At 35.5% G+C, this 24,071-nt stretch overlaps 1 protein-coding gene across 16 annotated transcripts in view; it reads left to right on the forward strand.

Moving 5' to 3' along the window:
- BPTF (bromodomain PHD finger transcription factor) overlaps positions 1–24,071 on the forward strand; it is a 59,026-nt gene that overhangs the window by 3,933 nt on the left and 31,022 nt on the right. For 11 of the 16 annotated variants that reach the window (XM_072881644.1, XM_072881648.1, XM_072881641.1 and 8 more), the window contains 7 exons: positions 9,234–10,056; positions 17,241–17,464; positions 18,215–18,415; positions 18,957–19,145; positions 21,886–22,059; positions 22,164–22,357; positions 23,616–23,971. In XM_072881644.1, coding sequence (XP_072737745.1) covers positions 9,234–10,056; positions 17,241–17,464; positions 18,215–18,415; positions 18,957–19,145; positions 21,886–22,059; positions 22,164–22,357; positions 23,616–23,971 — 2,161 coding nt within the window. Of the gene's footprint in view, positions 1–9,233; positions 10,057–17,240; positions 17,465–18,214; positions 18,416–18,956; positions 19,146–21,885; positions 22,060–22,163; positions 22,358–23,615; positions 23,972–24,071 lie in introns of those variants that run through there. The other 5 variants (XM_072881643.1, XM_072881647.1, XM_072881657.1 and 2 more) reach the window with 4 other exon arrangements.

Here is a 24,071-nt window from a genome sequence, read left to right on the forward strand (position 1 = left end):
TGACATTTATAATTGCTTTTTCTTCTGCTGGATGGACTTTTGGTAAAGAGATCTTGTGTGTTTGTGTAATGTCCCTTCTCTCTTATCCCTTTGTATCCCCAGAAGGCAGATGCACTCTTAGGATAGGTATCCCATATATCTTGTATCGCTAAACATTTGTGCCATTACTTGTCCACTGTAAGTTCTACTTTAGGCTTGTCACAATTGCATTATAGATATCAAGTATTTTCCATATGTTGCAGAATTTTAAAAGAAGGATTTAATCAAGATGCCTAGAAGTCCTTCATTTTTTCTGTTTCTTGATTTTCTTTGTCAAAAACTTGGAAAACTAGCTTTAGGAAGAGCTATGTATCTAGATTTTGGCTGAGATAATAATCAGTCTATCTAAGAAGCAAATGCACAACAGTGGAGTTGTGAGGAGCCAAAAGATTTATCTTAAAATACATTAAATTTTTAGATTGATTTTGCTAGTCTGATCACTTACAGTGGTTGACCATCACTTCTGTTAACCAGTTACTTCACCAGTGTGCTTTTATCTTCAGAGTGAAAGAACTTAACTGGAAACAAGATGCTGCATTTTGTGTGTCTGTAGTAATTTTATATCTTAACACGTTTTCATGCTCTTGAAGAATTATTTAAGTGGAGACATTGAGATATGACAGTAAGATATGCAGCCTCTTTTGTCTCTCATGCGAGAAGATTTACCAGCTTCCCAAACATCTTACTCTAAATTAAATCTGGCGTGCTCTTATTTTACCGTGTAGTAACCTGAACTTTGATTTGTACTCTAGAGGAACTATCACAGTTCATCATGCCAGTCATGAAAAAATGTAGAAGATGAGTCCTAGGAAAGAAATTGTGTAGAAGGCCAAACAAGTAAATCTGTGGCCGATTCTCTTGTATTGACATGCAAATTTGCAGTTTATCTGAAGAGAGCGTTTGTCACTTCAGTCATGTTTCTAAGAAGCTTTGTGTAGCAAATACAGTACCATTATCAAAGTATGTATGTTGTAAAAGGTGGAATAAGTTGATGTACTACAGATGAGTTTATTGCGCAAACTTTTTTGTAGGTCTGCAGTAAAATGCCATAGCTGACCATTGTATTGCATAGAACTGGTGTAAGGTGAATAAATGTGGATTTTAGTAGATTGGGGCCAGCTCTCAGGGCTCACTAAGTTCTGAAATTAGTTACAACTTATCCCGAGTGTGTCCCAACTAAGAAATTGTCTGTCAGGATGTCCCTGAAAATCATTATGTTAGTGCTACTTTTTTCTTTTTTTTCCCTGGGTTCTAGGCACAAAAGAACTGTGACTCTGAGTACTTCTCAGAATGACAGTGTGGGATCTCATCTGCTACTTGTCTTGCATTAGTTATCCAAATATTAAAATGATGCCTTAGAATATAGGGGGGTTGTATTCCTGGCTCCTACTGAGAGTGTGCTGATGGCCATAATGTTGAGAAATTAAATTCTTAATGTAAAATCAGTAGAGAACTCTGGTTTGATTTAGAAGTGTACTACTAATGGATGTACAAACTGAAAAAATAAAGAGCCAAAAGTTTTAAAGTTTGTTTTTAAAGAACATAAAGACTTAGTTTTGTACAACGTAAGGCAGTAGTCAGACTTGACTTAGGAGCACATGTTGGGAATTTCTGCGATATGAGTGCTCTCAGGATCTAGTCTAGTAACTGGTTATTTTTTCATTTGTGCTTCAACTTCCAAAGCTTTTGTGGTGCTTGAAATGTCTCATTTTTAATGTCAGTTGAGATTTTAAGTTTAATCTGGTTTGTGGTTGGTATTTTTTTTTTCTTTTTCCAGGCAAAACAAATAAATTTGAGTTAGGTACGATTGTTGCAGAGCAATATTCAAATTGGAGCTGCACTTACAAGTAGTTACAAATGCATCTTACTCTCTCAGAAAATTTTCTGGAAGAGATTATTTGACTTGTGAATATTAGAAACATGTTGATTGTCATGTTGGTATTTTTAAAAGGGAAAAAAGTGTTTTGTGTAAGTTAAAGCCTTTAATTTTGGCCCATCCCAAGAAAAATATTTACATTTTTCTATTTTGGTAACTGCTTTTCATAATACATTCTTATTTTATGTTAAACTGGTTCATTTTACTGCTTTTTCTTCTTTGGTGTAAGCTGAGCAAGTGCTCTCCTAAGAGGCTGACTTTTAATTAAGGAACCAGTTTGCATATTGCTGTGACAAACATGTAGCTATATCCAGTTTATGCATTTTGCTGTGGAAAAAAAAGACAAATTTTCATCAACTGTTTTCAGTTTTACCAGTGATACCTAACAAGAACTTGTGTGTTGCTGTACATTCTCATTTGAAACTTGCCTGGTGCAAAGTAGTAATAGGGGACAGCAAATGTCTGATGCTTGTATGTTTATTAAAACCAAACAAAAATAGGATAGTCTTAGTGAGTTTAGGAGGGTAGTCAAAAGCCAAAATTTTCAGGAGGAAGGAAAACGTAGGAGAGGGCATCTTCTCTACGGAGTACTCGTGCTTCCAGGACATCATATAACTGCCAATTGGTCTTTATGTTGAGAAGTTTCTGTAGTGACTCATGATCTGGAAGACAAAACCAACCCAGTTCTATTTCACTGAAGATGGACTTTTATGTAAGAGTAGTGTAGCTTGACTTGTCTTGTGGAACTTGAAGCCAAAAATTAATTGCTTACTGGGAGCAAATTGAAAGTCTTTTCACTTGCTGGGGTCAATTTTGTGGAATGTGCCAGGGGGGTGTGGGGGGGGTGTTGTTCTATTCCCCCCCCTCCCCGTGGCAGGTTACTGAAGTATCTGAAACTCATTGGTCTGTCTTTTCTCTCCCCTCTTCTCTATCAAGTTTATCCTCTCCACTGCAACTGTGAACAGGAACTCTAAGCCAGAGTCTTGGTGCCCAAGTGCTGAGAAATTACAAGGAAGGGAAAGTTTTTAGAGAAGAGAAACAAGACCAGTTGTGAGCTTTCTAATCAAGAAATGCTGGAACCAGTGTTATTTTTTAGGTCATACCAGTGCAGCTACTACTCTCCCTGTTTAAACAAGACAGTGGTTCTGGCAGAATATTTGTTATGTAGCACCTCCATTCACCAGTCCATTACTTGAAATATGTTGGGCTGAAAGGCTGTGTTTACTGGTAGTGTACATCTGGAGGGAAGGAATACATAACATAAGTGAGACAAGGCAAAACTGTGAATTTTGTTAGGCTACATGCATATAGTCATTGGAATACAACTAAAGCATAAAGAGCATGAAGGTCATATTTAGTCATGGTACAACCTTTCTGTATTCTGGACACTGATGTAAATAGTTCATTCAAATACTCTGTTTTAAAAGTGCCCACATAAACCAGAAGATAGGTTAAAGATTATTAAAGTATTTTAGGTTCTATATCCTCCTGTGGTAAAGAGTTAAAGAATAGATGTGACTTTCCCTTGTCTTCTTTCAGTCTGTGAATGAAAATGGAGACAAGCTTTTTGGTCCTTTTAAACCCCACTTCATTTCTAAATTTTGAAAAGGTCACCATTTGAACCAAATAGGTTGAATAGATGGAAATTTAAAAAAAAAAAAAAAAGCAAGGGTTTGGTCTTTTAAGTGCTTCAGTAAATTCTGGTTTTGGGTGCTCAGCCTGTTACTTTACTTCAGTAACTTCATTTTATTTCAAATATCATTAGTGTGTTTTGCTTAAATATTTGTAATATAAATTATTTTAATAGATTATGGTAAGTGTAGACTATAATTATCAATATCTATAATTAAATGTGCCATGTGAATAAAATTGTTTACTCTTTAATCTTAATTACAGGCAGCTCTTCAACTAGAGAATTCAAAATAGGGAGAGGCAACCATTGCAGACTACTTCATCACTTTTGGAGACAACTAGTGAAGGAATGTGATTTAAAAGAAGCGTATGCTAGATAGAAGTATAATGCTGAGACACACAAGATGATCTGGATCCTGTAAATAGTCCAGTCGTGGCAGCAGGAGGCTATTGACAGATCAATTTATCCTTCCAAATAAAGCTGTGGAATTTGAATGGCGTAGAAGTGGACATTTTCTCTCTATGTACTGGCTCAAACTTGAAGGTGGAATTTGATTCAGGGATTTGGTTAATATGCAGAAATGATCTTAGAAGTATACCATTTACGCATAATAAAGCTTGAGTCCATATTGGGAAACTTCAGCGTGAGTAAATTGACTTTCTTTAATTGAGAGTAGATACATCTAGATTCAGTTTAAAGTCTAGTCAGTCAGGTGGTGGTGGTGCTTAAAGGAAAAGTAACTTCTGCTAGTACACCTGCTCTGGAATCCTCTTGATGTTTTTTGTTTAGCCAAAGTAGTACATATTGCATTTTCTATTTAAAACAAAAAACCTGCTGCTACGAGATTTCCACAAATGGGAAATTATTCAGGGCAAATCATAAAAATGATTTATCCAAAGTTATTTAAACTATACCAGGATAAATTGAAAAATACTAATGGCAGTAGGTGATGTAGTAATACAAAATTAAGAAAAGAGAGCAACAGTGTAATTCTGTTGACTGCTCAATGTGGTCATTGCACTGAATTTTTTATACTATTTCACTTCCATATATTATTTTAAATACATATTGATATAATGTGCATATGTAGTGTTCCAAATCAAAATAAATGTATGTTATTGTGTAATCATCAATTGTATAGTCTACACAAGCTTGTGCTTCTCTCTTAAATATTTAAATTGAGGTCATTACATTGATTATTTTTAAATCAATTTAATTACATTTCAGTTAACACTTTTTCTCACAGATAGTACTCAGAATTCCCTGTGGAGGGCAAAATCAGTGTTGAATGATGACAAGTAAAAAAAAAAAAAGGTGTCAAATCCTAGAATCTCTAAAATAATTAAAAGTAAAATAAGATAATTTGAACATAGAAAATGTTGGAAGAGACCCAAGTTTTTTTGTTTGGTTGGTTTGGGTTTTTTTGTCTGCCAGTGAATGTCAACTTCAAGCATTGCACAATTTGCCTTGTGGAAAAGAGATTTTCCTTGAAAGTGAAGAGCTTGAAAAGTTGAATATTTTTATTGTAGGAAAACTTTTTTCGAAACTGGGGGAAGGGGGGTTTGAGTATATGAAGAACAGTTGGGTAAACATGAACTGTGATCTTCAAAAATCTTCACAGAAGTTGAAACTGTTTCTAAGTAGTGTGAGCTGTATGGGATGTCAGAACACTGCAGATAATTAGCAATGAAGAAATTGTTGTTATCAAATTGCAAACAAGCCTAGAGTCCTTATTTGGAGTTCAAAACTGCCTTTCTTCAGCTGCTTGAGCTAGTGGCAAGGGAGGGGATTGTCCACCCAACCAGTAGAATGCAAATAATTTCGGCTCAAAACAGAGACTATAGCACTTCGACATCATTATATCGTATTTAATTGGCCTACACTTTTTATTGAAGTTCAACAGCCACTTAGAATGCTTCAAGATTTATGAGCACTTTGGCAGAGAATGTCCGTCTTTTTCACTGGAGATTAGACTGTTTGGGGTTTTTTTTGTTTGTTTGTTTTTTAAAGGTATCTGGAGTGTTTCTTGAGATTGCAGTTTATCCATCAAAAATATGTTTAAGCACAAATTGGAATGTCTGAATTTCCAAATCACACTTGTGGTTCTTGAAAGTTCTAGACTTCAAGTTCTATTCAAGGCAGGTACAGCAAATATCAATCACAAATTGAAAGTGAAATTGGAAAGGGAAAAAAACCCCAACGTAGAAAGATTTGAAATACTATGCCACCAAGCCATTCAAGAAAAATACGTCTGGCTACCATTTCTTTCTAAAATATTCTGCATCTTTGAATACTTCCCTTTTTTAGCTCTGGAAACCAAATTACATGCAGTGCAGAATTGTTCAAAGCAGTTCAGTGTCCAAAGAGAAAAATTATTTGAGCTCCTGAGATGTGGTGTGTGATTTACAGTATGGATTGGGAGTGTTGAGTGGTAGGATATAGTAACTGTGCTGCATACCGTAAGCCATAACACAAAGTAGTAGACAAATGAAGCATGCATTTTATAATGCGATATGTTTTTCCTTATTGTCTAAACTATTAGTTTTACAATTACTTTTGTCATTTCTGTGCTTTATACCAAAGCAGACATGAAAATATGTAAATTGATTTAAATAGAAGATGACGTGTGGTGTGAATAATGCAACCACACGGTTACATTGTACTTGCACCAAAGTAGAATTCTTAATTACAGTGTTGTGACATACTTTGTGTCCTGATAACATTTATTCTAGACCTCTAATTGTACCAATATGCTTCCTTTTTAAGGGGAAGTATTAGAGAAGTTTTTTAACTTTTTCAGAAAATAATAGGAATGCCATGTTTTAAGGTTCTTTTTTTTTTGCTTCTCCTGTTAGTTCGATGTAACAAATATACCAGTGTTTATCTCAAGAGACATCAACAAAGATGGTGCATGAGGAGTCTTTTTTTTTTTTTTTCAATGAAGGATAAAAATAATGCATAGGACAGTTATAATTTTGTCCTCAGAGTAGAAAATCTCAACAAATGAGAGGAAATAAGGAGTCTCTGCTGCTTTCAGCAGTGTTCCTTCATTCTAGTTTATCTTTGCCTGAAATTACCGGGGGTTTGTCACTTCTGATTAATTTAGGTAAACCAGGGTTGTCATTCTTGCTGCTTGCTTTCTTGAAGGGATGTTTCTTTTATGGCTTTACTGTGTGACAGACATGTTTTTCTGCTACAATTGCAAACACTGAAAAGAATCCTAGTTTATAGCTCTGCCAGCTTTTTGTGTTATCTGGACTCTGTGAGGACCATTAGAGATTTCAGAATATCTGTTCTGCGTTGTTGTCTTGCATGACCACCTACTAGGACTGGTCCTAACACTGTCCTGCAATATTGAAGGAAGCTTCAGGACCCTGAAGTCATTCAATCTATGAGTGTGCATGTATGTGTGGTTTCCTTTGGGGTCTTTTAATTAAACCAACTCTGGTTTATGCATATATGATTTTGGATCATGATGATAGAAAAGTTGAGTTTAATCTAGATATTTCTTGCTGTAAGAATGCTTGCTTTGTGCCTGGCTGTGAAACTCCTGGTTTTTTGTGTGTTTGCCATGATTAAACATTTTCCACTGATTTGTGCAGAAGCATATTGGAAGACAGTCATACAAGCATTCTTTCATTTTCCACAGTCAGAACTCAAACTTAACTAAACTTGGAAATTTATTTTTATACGCAGATGATGTTGACCCGTTACTTCTGTAATGGAAACATCTGGCAGTTCATCTTCTATATTGTTTCAGAGTGTCTAATTTGTTGCATAAGATTTTGTTCTTTAAAGTTTGAGAGGGAGAGATGTATCTGGTGTCATCTTGCCATACTAGCTCAATGATTGATTTATTTTTCTTCTGGAATCGTTTGGCAAACTGTCTATTATGCATCAAGATGTTTCTTAAAGGTAGCTTTTCTTTTCAGTAACTTTTTTTTTCCTTTTCAATGTGTTTTTGAAATTTTAGTGATGGTGTTTTCAGATTCAGCAGAATCTATCTTTGGGCATCTGCCTGCCTTAGCAGGTCTCTTCCCCCCCACTCCCCCTTAGACTTATTTCCTGTACTTATGGGAGTATTGGAGGGAGTAGGGAGGGTTGAACAAATGCCACAGAGAACCATTTCCTCTTAATGGTAACATCCAAGATGACTGGAACTTACTTTATCTCTTAATTTTTTAACCAATTGGGGGGGGGGGGGGTCCTGTTATTCACAGAATTTGATTGAGAAATTATTAATGTGAAGTTTAAAATTCCAGAATTTAAACTGTGTCACTCCTCAGTCTCAGATCATGCAATGCATAATATATGTCACTTTTTATTAAAGTGTGCGTATGAAATTGATGTTATGGACAGCTTCATTTTTCCTTTGGATTTTCTCCGTGAATAAAATGAATCCTGCCAATGACCTCTCTGTGTAGAATTGATAATTATGAAATTTAGTTGTTGACCAGAATCTTAGTACACTTACCCCAGAGGACCTAAAAACAGTTTTCATCTCAGTTCTTGGTTTTAAACCAAGATGATGGTTTTACGAGTAGTTTATGAGATTGTCTAAACTTGATTAATTTTTTTTTAAAGGAAGTAGGTTTAAAGAGTGCATCTTAATACTTTAACTGATAGCTGCAAAATAGTTGCATGTAGCTGGATACTTTTTCGTTATTTTGATAGAAGATCGAAATATTTCATCTGTCTAGTAGTGCCATGTGCAGAAACTTTCCTCTTTTGTTTTTCCTTCTGCTTGGCATCAAGGATAGTGGAATTAAAGGGAAGAAAGTGTAGCATCTCATCTGAATTAGCATCTGAGACTGAATTAATTATGCTCAATGACTTTTCTTTTAGGTAGTGAAAAAGCTCTTCAGATTAGCTTTTACTGTCAGGCTTTGTCCTTCCATAATTCTGCCTCATTCTCATTCTGTGGTTTTCTGTCCTGTTTTATTGAAGCATGGGAGTGGTTTGGTTGTGGAGAGTTTTGGGGTTTGTTTTTTTGTGTGTCTGGGTTTTTGGTTTTTTTTTCTTTTTTGAATTGGGAGTTCCTGAAGCATTTTCATAAAACTTCACATTTAACTTTTGTTTCTGGCTTATAGGTATCCAGGAGGAATATTCTAGTTAGAAAGCAGTGGACAAAGTGATTTAGGTTCTCTTTTGTATTTTAATTTGGCTGAAATAGATGTCCTAAGACATCTGCTGGAAATGATGTTTCCTGTATACTATTGCTGGATAGGAGAATAGCTTGCAATATTTTAATACAAAATATCTGTTGTTTGAAGCTCGATTCTTCAAGTTTAAAGTTAAAATTCCAAGAAGAAATGATAAACTAATCATGCTGAATAAAAATGAGAAAAATTTCTAAATTAATATTTTGGCTGAGGGAAATGTCTTTCTTTTAAACTAATTTAAACAATTAAAATTCTAGATGTCATTTTAAAGATTCAATAGATGTATATTATATGGGAAATGCAACTGCTCTAAGTGTCTAAAGCAAAACTTCAGATATTGTGTGTATTTTATTGTCATACTGTTAATTAAAGTATAAGATTATTAGTTGAATTATTTATGTAACTGAAGATGCAAATTCTTAATTTGCAATAGTTTAGAAAGTTTGACACAGTCATTGATGATAGATGTTTAAACATGTTGACCTATGAATGGCAAGATTCTTACTGTTGTGTTTTATTCCAGGTAGGAGAAGACAAAGAGTGCATCGTCCTCGTTCTCCAATATTGGAAGAAAAAGATATCCCACCCTTGGAGTTTCCTAAATCCTCAGAGGACTTAATGGTGCCTAGTGAGCATATAATGAATGTTATTGCCATCTATGAGGTACTAAGGAACTTTGGCACTGTTTTACGCCTCTCTCCTTTTCGTTTTGAGGACTTCTGTGCTGCTCTGGTAAGTCAAGAGCAGTGCACACTTATGGCAGAGATGCATATAGTGCTTTTAAAAGCAGTTTTACGTGAAGAAGACACTTCAAATACTACCTTTGGACCTGCTGACCTCAAAGATAGCGTTAATTCCACTTTGTATTTCATAGATGGAATGACGTGGCCAGAGGTTCTGCGGGTATATTGTGAGAGTGACAAGGAATACCATCATGTTCTTCCTTACCAAGAGACAGAGGACTATCCTTATGGACCAGTAGACAATAAAATCAAAGTTCTGCAGTTCTTAGTGGATCAGTTTCTTACAACAAACATTGCACGTGAAGAGTTAATGTCAGAAGGTGTTATTCAGTATGATGATCACTGTAGGGTTTGTCACAAACTTGGGGATTTGCTTTGCTGTGAAACTTGTTCAGCCGTGTACCATTTGGAGTGCGTGAAACCACCTCTTGAAGAGGTACCAGAAGATGAATGGCAGTGTGAGGTCTGCGTAGCACATAAGGTGCCTGGAGTAACTGACTGTGTTGCTGAAATCCAAAAAAATAAACCATATATTCGACATGAACCTATTGGATATGACAGGCATAGACGAAAATACTGGTTCCTGAACAGAAGAATCATTATGTAAGTAATCATTTAGTATTTTCTGAACAATAATAGTGTATTGAATATATTTCTACTATAACCTGTAAGTTGCTGTTGCCATCTTAAAATTGTTCTTTCTTTAGGTAAGACCATTGCTTACTGTTTTGTAAGTAGATTTCTAAAGACCATGTCATTAATCCATCAATTTTCTTCAAAATAAATATTCTCATAATCTATATTAAAAAGGGAAAAAAGTCAGGGCCTCTGGCTTAATTTTAATGTGCCTAAAACAGATAAACATGAGGAACAGAAAGGGAATTTTAATGAGAACTCCTCAGTTTCTTGTAAAAGCTACTGAAAAGTCGTTTAACGTTCTTTGTGATCACATGGTGTATAGGACACTAGTTCTGGTATACTTTCACCTGCTTAGCATTTGGTGGTTAGATACTGGTACTGGTTTGATGGTCTGCCTTTGAAGGTAAGATTTTCAGAGGCACTTGAAGGTATTCACCGTATCTATTAACTAGAAATGCAGAAAATGCTGTATGTGAACACTTATAGGTGTAAACAAAGTCAAAATAGCAAGAAAAGCCTGTCTTCAAGTGATCTATTTTGTATGTGTAATGCAATTTCCTGTTACTGGTTGGTCTTGAGATACTAGCGTATCTCAAAACATTAATAATAATCAAACCCTTGTTAGTGAGGGCATTGTGCCCTGTTTTTTTACCTGAAAAGTTGAATCTGAAATTATACAAATACTTCTATGTTTTTCACAGGAAAATAGCTAAATAATTTTTTCTTATAAAAGACTGTTCTTATGTAATTGTTCTCATAATGGAGGAGAAATAGTATTTAAGTGAAATCAATGGTATTGTTAATTTAGGAAAAATAAAGGGATTTTACTAGATTTCTTGATTTTCCATTCAGTATTATGGAGAAAATAAGCCACAGCTGGATACGTTGAAGAACTTCATACAAAACAGATTACAGTGAATGTTAAGATATTAGCCAGTGTCTTTAAAAGGGATTGTGAAGACTGTTGATGGCGTTACATCTTGCAAACAAGACACTTCTAAGGACTCATTTTAGGCCTTTAAAATATAGTGCTCTTTCTCTAATGTATTGTTAGCTGATGCTTTAAGTATTAATTATCACTGCTCTTTGTTTCCTGTGTTCTTCTTTCACACTTTTAAAAAAAGAGTCCATGTTTGATTATTTTTAGTTTCTCTGGGTTATAAATGCCACAGTAGTGTCAAGTAGTCTTTTAAAAGATACAGCGAATCTTTTATACTCCTACCTTCTTTTTTTATACTCTATGTTTATACTCAATCACGTGCTCTACAGTGTGTGGTATATCATTCAGATGGTTCAGCAGGATGTGATGGTCAGCCTGAAGCTGATATCCCTCACTTGCCTCATACATAATTTTCTACCTTCTGTTTCCAGAAAATGACTTGAAAGTTTGATTTTCACAAAAAGCCTGGTTGTGAAGGACGTGTAACTGATACTCTTTTTGTTCTAGTTACCTGTGCTTTAACAACTTAGTCTTCTCTGTGCATGGTTTTTGTATCTTTCCGTTCAAACTCTTGAGGAAAAGGTTGTTCTAAAGATGGGTTTGTCTCACTGCTGTACTGTACTGGCAGAATGATTATATTCTGCTTGCCATTAAAGGTCTGGGAATTAACATTAAAAAGTCCAGACAGTCGCTCACTCTACTCTTATCGCTCACTTTAAGATAAAAAGGCAGGCTTTTTTCCCTGCCAATATGTAGGCAGGTTGGTAATTATTTTTTACTAAACTTGATCTATGAAACAATGTTTTTTCCCCAATTCCAATTGGAATATTTCATGTTCAGAAGGTTTTGATACAGGCAGTACTTCAACATTTTTTAAACTGAAATAAATCATGCAGGTGCTTCTTGATCCTTTGAAATCTACACATGTAAAGTTCTTGTTCTCTAGTACATTGGTAGTGTCTTTTCTAGTGCAGTAAAAATTATCTTCAAAGGTTAAATTTATTGAATTTTGTTTTTAATGATTTTGCATTCCTGTAGGAGTTCAGTGGGCAAATTTTTTTTTTTTTTTTTTTTCAGAAATCATAAATCAGGTTTTATGGATGTAAGTTTTGTACCCTAATTGGGATTTATTTGAAGAGAAAATAGATCAGTATTCCATTTCAAATCAAAACAGATGAGAACTGTAAACAATACAGCAAAAGGAAAATTTTTATTGCATTTTCCGTTTTACTGGGTTTTTGTTAGTGATTAAAATATTTCAAAGCGTAAACAGAAAAGTATTTTTATGTTTACAAATGCAGTTCATCCATTAATTGTTTCCTGACTTTCTTTCGTATTCTCGCGTGGATCATCTAGGTTGAAAGATTCTTTCCCTGCTAGTTCCTATCCTTCCTGTTGCCATTGGATATCATGCCTTCTGCTAGAGTAAATGTACCTGTGCATGCTTCCAAAACAAGTTCTTTCTGAAGTATGTGGTTGGGATTAAAAATTTTTCAAATTCTCCTGATGGAATCAGAAGAAAAAACAGATAGGCAGTTGTTCTGGTAGATCTGCAGCAGTAGTACTCTGTAACAGTGCAGTGTGGTACATACATAATCAACCAATTCCACTAGACTTTTCATAGAACTTTGGCATAACTAAATTTGTGCATAATGTGCCTTAAAACTTCATGCTAAAGCCACTTCATAAGGGGACAAAAGTATTTACTACATAGCTAAATTCCCTGGTATTGCAAAACCAATAATTTCACATATATACACTGAACAAGATCAAACCACACCTAATATCTTGGATAACTGAAGGATAACTTAAAGGATAAATGCCAAATGCTAAAACATGAGATTCGTGAAATTATATTATTATATCAACTTTATTAAAATGAATAGAGTGTGTTCACCAATGCCATGTGATCAAATACATCAGAGGAAACTAACAGATCTAAAAATAATCTGCACAAACACTGATTGAAATCTTGCCCAGGGGCATGAGAGAACCGAAATCCTAAATTCTTGCCTTTTTTTTTTTTTTTCTTCCAAAGGGGCTTTAAGGGCTTTTTAATTCTTCTCCCTTCTCCCCTTATAAATGTTATAAATCCATCATACCACTGGTTTTCGCATCTTTTAAAGGGTTTTGTAGACTTGTTGTTGTTGTTCGCTCATCTTTTATTTCCACGCTCATCACTTGCTAAGGGTAATAAGCCTTGTTTAAGCCCATCATTGTGGTTTTATTTCTTTTTTCCACCTCTTCTGTTTTACAAAGGTGGAAAAGTGGACACTGAGGAGATCTCCTCTCATACATCCCCATGAGCAAATATTAACAAGATTTAAAAAAAAAAAAAAAGGCAAGAGAAAATTAATTCCTGAGTTTTTGTTTCAAGCTGTTAACAAATTTAGGATCGTGTCTCTGGGTCAGTTGCATTTGTTTTGCTTGTGAAAGTTATTTCTGCAAGTTAACAAGTCAGGAAATTTAGGACTTGCCTTCTCCTAGTAAATTGCTGCAGTGTTTTAACAAGTTATCTTTCTAGAAATACTGTGATGCATTGGATTTGTCAAATGTCTAGGAAAGAAGATAATGAAACATTGTTTGGCTTTCATTTTGATAGCAGAAATAAGACACAAATAGTTATTCCTGAGTTATATGTATCTTACTCGATTGTCAAAAACAGTTTCAGCTTTTTTTCTGCAAGATTTGTTATGCTGTTCTTAGTGGGTCCTTCTCTATTTTCTCCAATTAATTAAAAAGGTTTTGGATCTTCATTTGCATAAGATTACTTTAAACAATTTACTGAATTCTTCAGTTTCTAATTGTATCAGCATAGAATTCAGGAAGGGGTGTCTCTACTTTGGTATTACTTTGCTTGAAAGTTTCTAGCATCTTCTGTGTTGTCATTTTTATCAGTCTTAAAACTTGCCTCTAAAGCCTGCCAGTGAATAGTTCCTGGTAGTGAAGGAGGCTGAAAGAGGTAGGAAAGATTCGTGTGATTCTTTTCTCCCTTGCTTGGCCTCACTTAATGTGTGTGACTCAACTGAGTCCCCTGGAGACTAAGTAGACCTATCCAGCACCAAGCTGGCAAAACTGTCTGGCTTGTCAGAGGAAAACATTGGGAATTGGTTCTTGTGTAGACTTGCATCTTGCCATCTTCTTTTTATGATACCCTTTGACGAAATCAGAGAGGCTAAAAGTAGTGTCCCTTTAGCCAATGCAAGAAGGTGTTCAGGGAAAGTTAGCTTAAATCTTTTCGTTATTAATTTAAATGTTAACGAACTTTGCCAAAATGGATCGCATAGAATGCTTTCAGTGGTAGTTCTTTGACTGTTAGTGAGTTGGTAATGAGCACTCCAAGGCTTCCACAGGCATACACCTGTATCTTGAAAAGAAGCCTGACCAAAGATGAGTTTCGTGTAAGCATCCATAACAGCAAGCATGTGCCTTTTCATTTTCTGTCTGTGCTTTTGTCAAGACAAAACGCTAATTCCTGACCTTCTGTTACTAAGGTTGTGATAGCCTTCAATTCAAGAGAAATTCTGTGCTCAAAACCCTGTATAAATGAAGTATAAGGGAAATAAAATACCCTTGGATAAGCTCATTGTCCATTTCTAGAATATTATCTGAGCAGTCCTTCAATGGGTAAGACTTGAATCACACATGGAAAGATTAATTAGCTCTAGGTGCCTTCTGCAGAATACTCTCTCTTTGTGGCCTAGTGTCTTGATTCTTCACAGCATGCCTCTGGGTTTTACTGGCCTGTAATATAGCATACCTTTACTGGTACTGAAGGCTTTTTCATGAGTTATATAGGGAAATTGAAGATAACAGCTAATTGCTTTTCAGTCCAATGGAACCTTGTAACACTAGAATAGGAAGAACTGATGGGAAAGGAAGAGACGGATGCTTCTTGGGATTTTCAGGTGACATACATATGCATTCTGGATGCATTAGCATAGCTGTAGCAGTTTCAGATTTGCTAAATGGGGGGAGAAAGTGGAAAAAGAAGAAAACACTTGGATGATCACCATTGAAATTTAAGCAAGGTCTACAAGCCTCTGTGCCTGAGCTGCTTGTCTGGCAAATGGGTGCTAGCACAGCTTTACCTCATGGAATGATGAGACTATATAAAGCATTCATATTGTTGCATATCTAGGTCATATAAGATGATGTATAAATGGCATCTCTCTCTAGCAAACAATCATGTAATGAGCTAGGGGTTCAAAATGAAAGGTTAAAATTCCCTTTTTGGTGAGATAAGAAATAATTAAAGTATAAACTTAGCAACAGCATTATATTCTGCAGTCGTGTTTGTAAGGAGCAGTGCAGCCTTACAGTTGCTGCTCTGCCAGTGTCTTGCTCTCGCCGCTTCCATTGGACATTTGCCAGGGGAAATTCAGAAGCCATACTTTCCCTGTCCTTTTCAGTTAAGCATTTTGTTTCATCTTTTTCTTTCCTCTTGCAAAAAAGCTGTATTCTTGCATTCTCCTCTCCCCTTCCATCTTAGTTTTTGGGTGTTTGCCTTTATCTTCCTTTTCTGTGGCTTTTGTTCACAAACAATAATAAAGGTGCTGCCATTCCTATTATTGTTAGTAAATAACTTTCTTGGTTTAGAGGAAATATGGTTTAAATAATAATTTAACACGGAAGTCTACAGGCATAGAATATTCCATAGAGTCAAATGATTGTCAGTGTTCAGCTGTTACTTTTTGATGTGCAGTATGTGGGCAGTCTTCCTGAAATGAGCTGTTTTCTGAGAAAACTTGTCAAACTTAATCATGCTAACCAGTTAAAACTAATGGAAAGTTACTGGTAGGCTAGACGAGTAAATGGGTAAAGCAGAATTAGTTGCTTTTCATGAGCAAAGGCCTTTGTGAAAGAAATGATAGTATTTCTTTGCAATACACCAAGTTTTATCATCAAAACCAAAAGTCTGTTTTGCAGTAGTGGTTGTGACAAATTAGTAGTTGAATTTTGAGTAATTATCTTCACAACCACCTTATTTTAGTAGTATTCTGATTGAGTTGCAAATATTACAGTTGTTTCATATATACAGTGTGGAAAATAGTAGACAGAGGACTATCAAGTTGCCGTACGGTTGTTTGGCTTTCTGAATACCTGAGGCCAATTTTTACCATCTGTAATGTATAAGCCATGTGGAGGCAGCCAGTAGAGAGGAACATGCAACAAACCTTACAAGGGTAGATCTTTCAAACTACAGTCAGCTTTCCATTCCAATCGACAATTTGGTTTAGGATTATTAGTGAGCCATAGGTCTGTAATGCTTTTACAGTAGTGCAAGTGTAGCAATAGTTTAGCTCCTCTTCCATGTGTGAAGGCCAGGCTGATAAATCACTGTGTCACCCCATACGGTGTTCACAGTATTGGGAATGCTAGGGTGTGTTGCGGAAATGAATGGTCCTGCCCACAGCCAGCCTGAATCTGGCTGCTGCTGCTGAACAGGACCTAACAAGCCAAGCTGAAATCAAGTAGTCTTCTTCAGAAACACTTGCAGCATCCTCCTTACTCTCTCCAGCACTCTGGGAGAGCCTGTTACCTGAGATATTTATGGAGCTCGCTTGGGTCTGGTGGCCCTGCTGAGATGCTTTTGACACTGTGGTCCTCCAGTAGTTTTGTCTAGGCTTGTAGTGTCAGGGAGTACCCTAGATGAAAAATGTGGAAATCCCTTGATCTTTTCAAAGGATGGTATTATGATTCTTTTGTCCCTTACTGGTTCTCTCACAGATGAATACCGTAGAGATGCTAATACCAAATATTTTATGAATGTCACATTCTATGCTTTGAATTTCCTAACTTTGCTATTTCCTGAATATGCAGTCAGAAACACTACCCTTTATGGATTCTGGAGCCATACCCTCTTTCATTGCAAATTGTTTGAGACTTAGTAGTAGATTACTGATTACAGTAATAGTGAATAGAATAAACCTTGTTGCTGGATTGGACAAACCAGTTTTAAGGAGACTCTTGAAAAGCTTTCCTGAGGAAGTTGTCATGAGAACTTCTGAGGGGATGAAAAAAGGGAGAGAAGTGAGAAAGGAGCATTTTGGTACTAAACTGGGTGTACATGTGTGTCCTCATGTGATTTGTTTATTCACATTCAGGTATTGGCATTTAATAGTTCTCTGCAAAGACTAGGCTGATACTAATTTTTGTCATTTATCCAGATATTTTAAAATTAATATTTTTTTTAATGCTCTTACAGAGAGGAAGATTCAGAAAGTGAGAAAGATAAGAAAATCTGGTACTATAGCACAAAGATACAGCTGGCAGAGTTAATTGAATGCCTAGACAAAGATTACTGGGAAGCTGACCTATGCAAAACTCTGGAAGAAATGCGTGAAGAAATTCATCGGCACATGGATGTGACAGAAGACCTTACTAATAAAGCAAGGGGCAACAACAAGTCTTTCCTTTCTGCAGCAAATGGTAAGAATATTTTGTTTAATGGGAATAGATGTTGCATTTCGAATCAAATACTGGTTTATATTTATTTTATTATAAGAAGTTATAGAAGTTGATGGAGAAGCATCATGCATGTACCAGCATGGCTATGTAGTGCTGACTTCTTGTAGGACTATGTATCATGTATTCCAGGATGTCCTGAATGATTTGGATTCTTGATATGCTTAGAGTGTGCCGGATTGTGATCATTCCAGGTGTTGGAGTGGAGCTGTGTTAACTGTCAAATGTTTCTTGATGTACTGTTTATGTGTGTGTGTGTATATGTGTATAACTTCTCATAAACATTTAACAATCCAATGGGAGTTGGAGTGGCAAAAATATTAGAGCTCTAATATTTGCTCCAGTATTATGAAACATGTAGAAGAATGCATATCTTCTTTGCAGTTCCCCACCAACTTAATTAATCTACCTTGGGGCAATAAATAGCAATATAAATCTGTGAAGGTTTGAACTTTGGTTCTAGGGAAGACATGAAGATTAGATATTCAGGTTTAAAAATGGATTTAAGTCATCACTATGTAAATGCATAACTCTGAGAAATCAATAATTAAATCTTTGGAATTGTTTCTTCTAAGTAGGGAAAAGTGGTAAGAAGTTGGACATTATCTTTTGTCTCATTGAAAATAAGTAGTATTTATGTCATATTATTTCTGCTCAGTGGCTTTGTAGGTGGTGGTTTGTTGTTTATTGATGACAAAATACTTTCTATTGTAGATGAAATTTTGGACATTATCAGAGCAAGAAAAGGAGAAATAGTGGAAGATAAAAACACAGCAGATGATGAAGCAGAAAAGGCCAAAAGTGACGCTGATAATGACCTGACAGATGCTGAGAGAGGCAAGGAAGAATCTGGAGACCAAGATAAAACTGAGGAAACACCCACTGAGCAAGATGTGGAAAAAGTGAAAACAGAAGGTAAAGAAACTATGACTGTGCTTTAACAACTTTGTTTAAGTAAAGTGAATCTTTAGTTAAGATCTTCACATTTCTTTAAGTGTTGATGTGATTTTTACTTTTTTTTATGATTCTCTAAGTTATTTTTTAAGTAATAGGTGATATTTGTCAGTTTCTTTGTGGTTGTATATTAAATTGTTTTTCTTAAGTAATTTCACCCATTTTCCTACTTCTCAAGTTAAATACAGCTAGCTTGTAGATACCTTGGCTTGAGGTACAGGTGACACTTACAGGTTGTGATCAACATGTTTGTAGTAAGCAATATTACATAATTTTTAACATTGTTTTCCTCATCAGAATTAAATAGTTTGTTCTTTGATTCTGAGACAATACCATCTCATGGCAAAAAAAAAAAGGAGGGAAAGGAAAAAGCTTGATGTTTTTCAGCGTTATCAAACAGACAAACAAAGCTGCTGAAGTTGCTTTCTATGGATGATGCCAAATGACATCCTAAGACATACTAAAGAATATCCCTAAAGTTTTGTTGTGCATTTTACTATAGAGGCAACAGTCGTTGGGGATAAAAGTAACTCTGTGACATCAAGCACTGATGACAACAACACAAATCCTTCTGCAGGAGAGACTAGTTGCTCTGAAGGGAAGAACGCAATGGGGTGTCAGTCAGAAACCCTTGATAGCAACAACGTGGCAGAGAAGAAGGTGGCATCAGAGCTCCCTCAGGAACTCTCAGGTACAGAAGGCACTGTTACCAATGCCTCTGTAATTTGGGGAATCTGTTAATTTTTTCTATCTGGTTTGTCCACTAAAACCATTCACAGCGTATATCACTCATGCTGTTTGCTTGCAGTGCCATCCTTTACTGCTACGTTGTCATTAACATTTCAAAGTTAATTTTCTTGCAACTAGTGCTTGAAATTTGTGGCCCTCCATGACATTAGCATTTGTTTCCATGCCTCCCAAAGATGACTATGGCTAAGCTTTTTATGTTCTATTTTCTGTATATTTTACTTTTCCATAGCAATCCATAATGATTGTTAGCATCCTATCAAAGTTTATTTCAAATTCTAATTTGCTGCTGGCTTGTTTATTATTTTAACCTCTCATTTACTGTATAAATTACTAACAAAGTATTTTCGTTCACGTGAGAAAACCATTGCACTGAAATGTCAAGATTAAAATTGTCGTGCTAGGAATTTTAAACGGATTTCAGAATTATAAGCACAGAGGCTCTTGTTGTATTTTAATGTGTTTTGTTCTGCCATGTCAGTGATTCAAAAGTAGTAATATACACGTTTAATTTAACAAAACAAACAAACAAAAACCCAAACAAAAAAACTTTCTATTTAGGAATAAATGGGACTTGATTATGTGTAACATAAATTATCATTATACTATTTTAGAATGATATTCTATTACATTTAGAATTACATTCTATTACAAGCTTTACTACATAACCAAATGTTATTGTAAACACCTGATTACTGTTAAAAATGATCAGAGTTTTCTTTTCAGTTCTTAAAAATCTAAAAATAATCTGTGATGTAGCCATACTCAGTGTGTTATGTTTTAAAAAGTGTCAGTAAACACTTTCTCTCCTTTCTATCCATTCAGATACAGATTGCAGTTCTTGAACTTGCAAATGTGAATGCATCCAAACCTTGTAATAAATTTTGTTAATAGGAAGAGAAAACAAAAGTTAGGATTAATTTGTAATCTGGAAGCCTCATAATACACTTTTTTTACTGCAGAAAATGTCCTAGTGCATGGGACAAAAAGCATACATTTTAAATATTTGACCAAATATTTTTGCCTGTTCTCATATTTTTTATTCCATTTTAAAGTTAAAATAACTGTATAGAGGTTTAATGGAAAAGATACATATCCTATAACGTTGTTCCAGGCACATTTATGGGCTTGTATTTTATTTTAAAGATTCACTTATGTTTATTGTTATTTGTTTATTACACTTTCACAGATACTTTTCTCCTTCCAAAGCTTCTCGCTTATTTTTAAATTTGTGGTCTTTTTTTGTAGGAAAGTGTGTGTGTGGGGAGAGAGTTCTTTCTCAGGTCTAATGTACTGTATTCATAGTGAGACTTGTGTTCCTATTACAAAATTTCAGTTTGAGGCACTCATTTCAGAGGGAGGGAGCAATACTGAACCAGTATCAGTGAGGCAGTTACCTTCAAAGAGGGGGAAAATAAGAGTAAAATGCAAAGCTAGACGAGAATGTGTCTGTCACCATCCTTGTTAAACACAATTTGGATATGAGTTTTATTAAGAGTCTAGTTTGGGTGCTTCCACTCTCCTCCTCCAAACAGCAGGCACCACAAATGGTTCCATTTTTCCTCTTAGTAAAAAGGGAAATGGATTGAACAGTAGTGGTCACCTACTTGGCAAAGACAGAAATCAAGATGCATTCAGGTTAGGGATCTTCTAAGAATCCCAGAATATTTACCTAATTTTCTTTCTGCTAGGAGTGAATATTCCACAAAAAGGAGGTTTTGTTCTGTCACCTTTCTTAATAACAACAGAATCCCTGAAGATTTGGAAGAATTCTAGAAACAGAACAATCTTGTATTTTTTGAACAGCTAAGCTGTGTCTCTTTTGCACAAAATCAAGACGACATTGTTTTGAGGGATGGTGGCTTGTTCTTACTGGGAAGGTGGAGTGATTTATTTCTAGGTAGCTGCAATTCACTGATGAAAGGTCATAAGGTCATACTCGGTCATACTGATGAAAAGTCGAAAGGTCATACTTGGGCAGTACGCCTTAGCAACAAGTGAGGTGGCAATGATGTCCACAGCTGTCAAGATGGACAGTAACAAGGACAACTGAGGACCAAGAACCCATTTGTCTTACTGAACTTGAAGCAACATCTAGACCCATCAGATTGTAAGAAAGAGGCTGATGTTTTCAGTTTGCAGAGAGGAGTTTAGGTATAGTGGTGCCAACTGAACTGAAATCTGTGGGATTCCTCAGAATTAATGTGCTGAAGAAGAGACAATCAAATACTCGGTGGAAAACTGGAGGGGAATTGAAAGGTATATGCTTTGAGGAACAGGTAAAGCACAAAAAAATCAAAGGAGATAAAATCATAGAAGCTGTAGGAGGAGGACCAAATTTCTTGAAATCTGCATTCTAAAAGCAAAACAAAGTCTTAATAGAGGGTTCTCTCTGTGTGCATCTATAGAAAAAATATTGTATCATATTTAAAATATATTCATATTTCATCCAAGTATGAATTTCAGTTTTTAGAGCTGTAAAAGTTGAAACTGCTTGAAACAGAACAAAAAATACTTTCATGGATACAATGCTCTGGAGGGAATTAATATTTTATGGGTAGTTCTCTACAGTCCAGCAAAAGATGTTAATCTGATTTTTTTTTTTAATGAAAAATTTAAAACTAGAAAAAATTGTATTGATCCAATTTAAAAGACAAACTAAAAATGAAGTTGTTCTTTTGTAGAAGAAACTGGTCAGATGATCCCTAGCAACAGTAGCAGTGCATCTGCTGCACCTCTACACTCAGATGTTGAAAACAGCAATGGTAGTGAGTTGGGCTCTGGGCAGAATGACTCCATTAAGACACCTGATGATGCTGAAAACGCAGAGAGGGGATCCCAGAATTCAGAGGACATAGGTAATAATAGTGTCTCTAACTTTCATTTTATGCATCTTTTCTTTTTACTTTATAACTCCCATACATCAATATAAAACTTCAAAATTTTACGTTTGTTTTAAAAGCCTTTTTTTCCTGGGCAGGAGAGAAATCTAATGGTGAAAGAAGTGATTCTCCAGGCGCAGGAAAAGGCACGCCAGGTTCGACACGAATGCTCACAAGATTACGAAATCCAGATAGCAAGTTGAGCCAGATGAAAAGCCAGCAGGTTGCTGCTGCAGCACATGAAGCAAATAAGTTATATAAAGAAGGCAGAGAGGTTTGTGCACATCTTGGAAAATTCAAAGTAGTATGAAAACTGTTTTAGAAAACTGATAATATTTTTAAAAATAAAAAAGTGATTTTGGCAAACTATGGAGGTACTTAAAATAATAGTAATAATAAATTAGCAAATGGTGAAACTGTAATATCACAGGAAGGTGTGTTTTTTCCCTCCCTCTCCTTTGCTTTTGCTGTCTTAGTTCCTATCTACGGAGTGGTATGACAGTGACCCAGTGCACCTCCTTTCCTTTAATGTCCTGGTCATAAAAGTCAGAGAATTGTTTACTATGAAGCTACTTACAAGTTATACGCATTTTCTCCCACTTCTGTCTTCAAATATCTCAGAACTGGTGTGCCAAAACTACAACTTCACAGTGGTTTATGCTTGATTATTGTTTGAATTAGCCACATTTCCAGTTCATAACAAATCTGTACTGGCAGAGTATGGTTGTTTAAAGACAGTCATTGCAAAATTGTAGCCCTGCTTGATGCAGACAAAAGTGAAATCTCTCTCAAATGTCTGCTAGTTGGTATAAATTTTTTGTATAGGTTGTTTATATACAACTATAGGTTGTTTATTGGTTTTTTGGTGGTTTGTGTTGTTGTTGGTTTGGTGTTGTGTTGTTTTTTTTTTTAAGTAGTCTGGTTTCTCCAGGAAATAAGTGTTTTGAACATTAAGAGTTCATTGCAGTTAGTTGTCTGCATATTGTTTGATGTATTCATGTTATTTTTGTTAACTAGTTTTCCTCGTAAGTTAGCATTTAGCATATTTATTCACAAACCTGTCAAATTTGGAACTCGGTTATGAGTAATTTAGACCAGTGATGTTATCCATGCCGTTTTTTCCAAGTCGAAGATATTTGTTTGCTTAGCTACGTGCATGAATTCTGTGATTTACCAAGGAGGGGTTTCACAGAAAGCTTACTTAAGTTTAGTGAAGCTATTTTCCCAAAGCTGTCTCCCTCAATAGGCATAATTCAGAGCAGCAAAACGAGTTCCTGTTTGACTTCCTCAGGAGCCTGGGTGGCGGTTTTTTAATGTTAAAGTTGAGCTTTGGGAATATCCTGAGTCTATATACAATCAGTGATGAAGTACATATATTTAGTATATCAGATAAACAGTTATTTGCTTCTACAAACTGATGCAAGGTATTTTTCTTATTTTATATCTAGACAGTTGAAGCCTAAATCATAAATAAGTAAATAGAAATATTTGAAACTTATGTGAATCTTTAAAATCATTCTTTCTTTCACAAGGTTCTGGTGGTCAACTCTCAAGGTGAAGTCTCCCGAATGAACACAAAGAAGGAAGTTGTGATGAAAGGAAATATCAACAATTATTTCAAATTAGGGCAAGAGGGGAAGTACCGTGTTTATCATAATCAGTATGCCACTAATTCATTCGCATTGAACAAGCACCAGCACAGGGAGGACCATGACAAGAGACGACATCTCTCACATAAATTCTGTCTGACTCCTGCTGGAGAATTCAAATGGAATGGGTCTGTACATGGGTCCAAAGTTCTTACCATATCCACTTTGAGGTTAACTATTATTCAGCTAGAAAACAATATCCCGGCATCATTCCTTCACCCTAACTGGGCTTCCCACAGGTAAATTAATAAATGAAAATATATATTCTCTTGTTTTACTTATATTTTTGCTAACAGTATTAATAAGTAATGGTCTTTGTTTTTTAAAATCAGTGATTTC

Source organism: Ciconia boyciana, chromosome 16 (assembly GCF_034638445.1).
Source record: "Ciconia boyciana chromosome 16, ASM3463844v1, whole genome shotgun sequence".
Lineage (NCBI taxonomy): Eukaryota > Metazoa > Chordata > Aves > Ciconiiformes > Ciconiidae > Ciconia > Ciconia boyciana.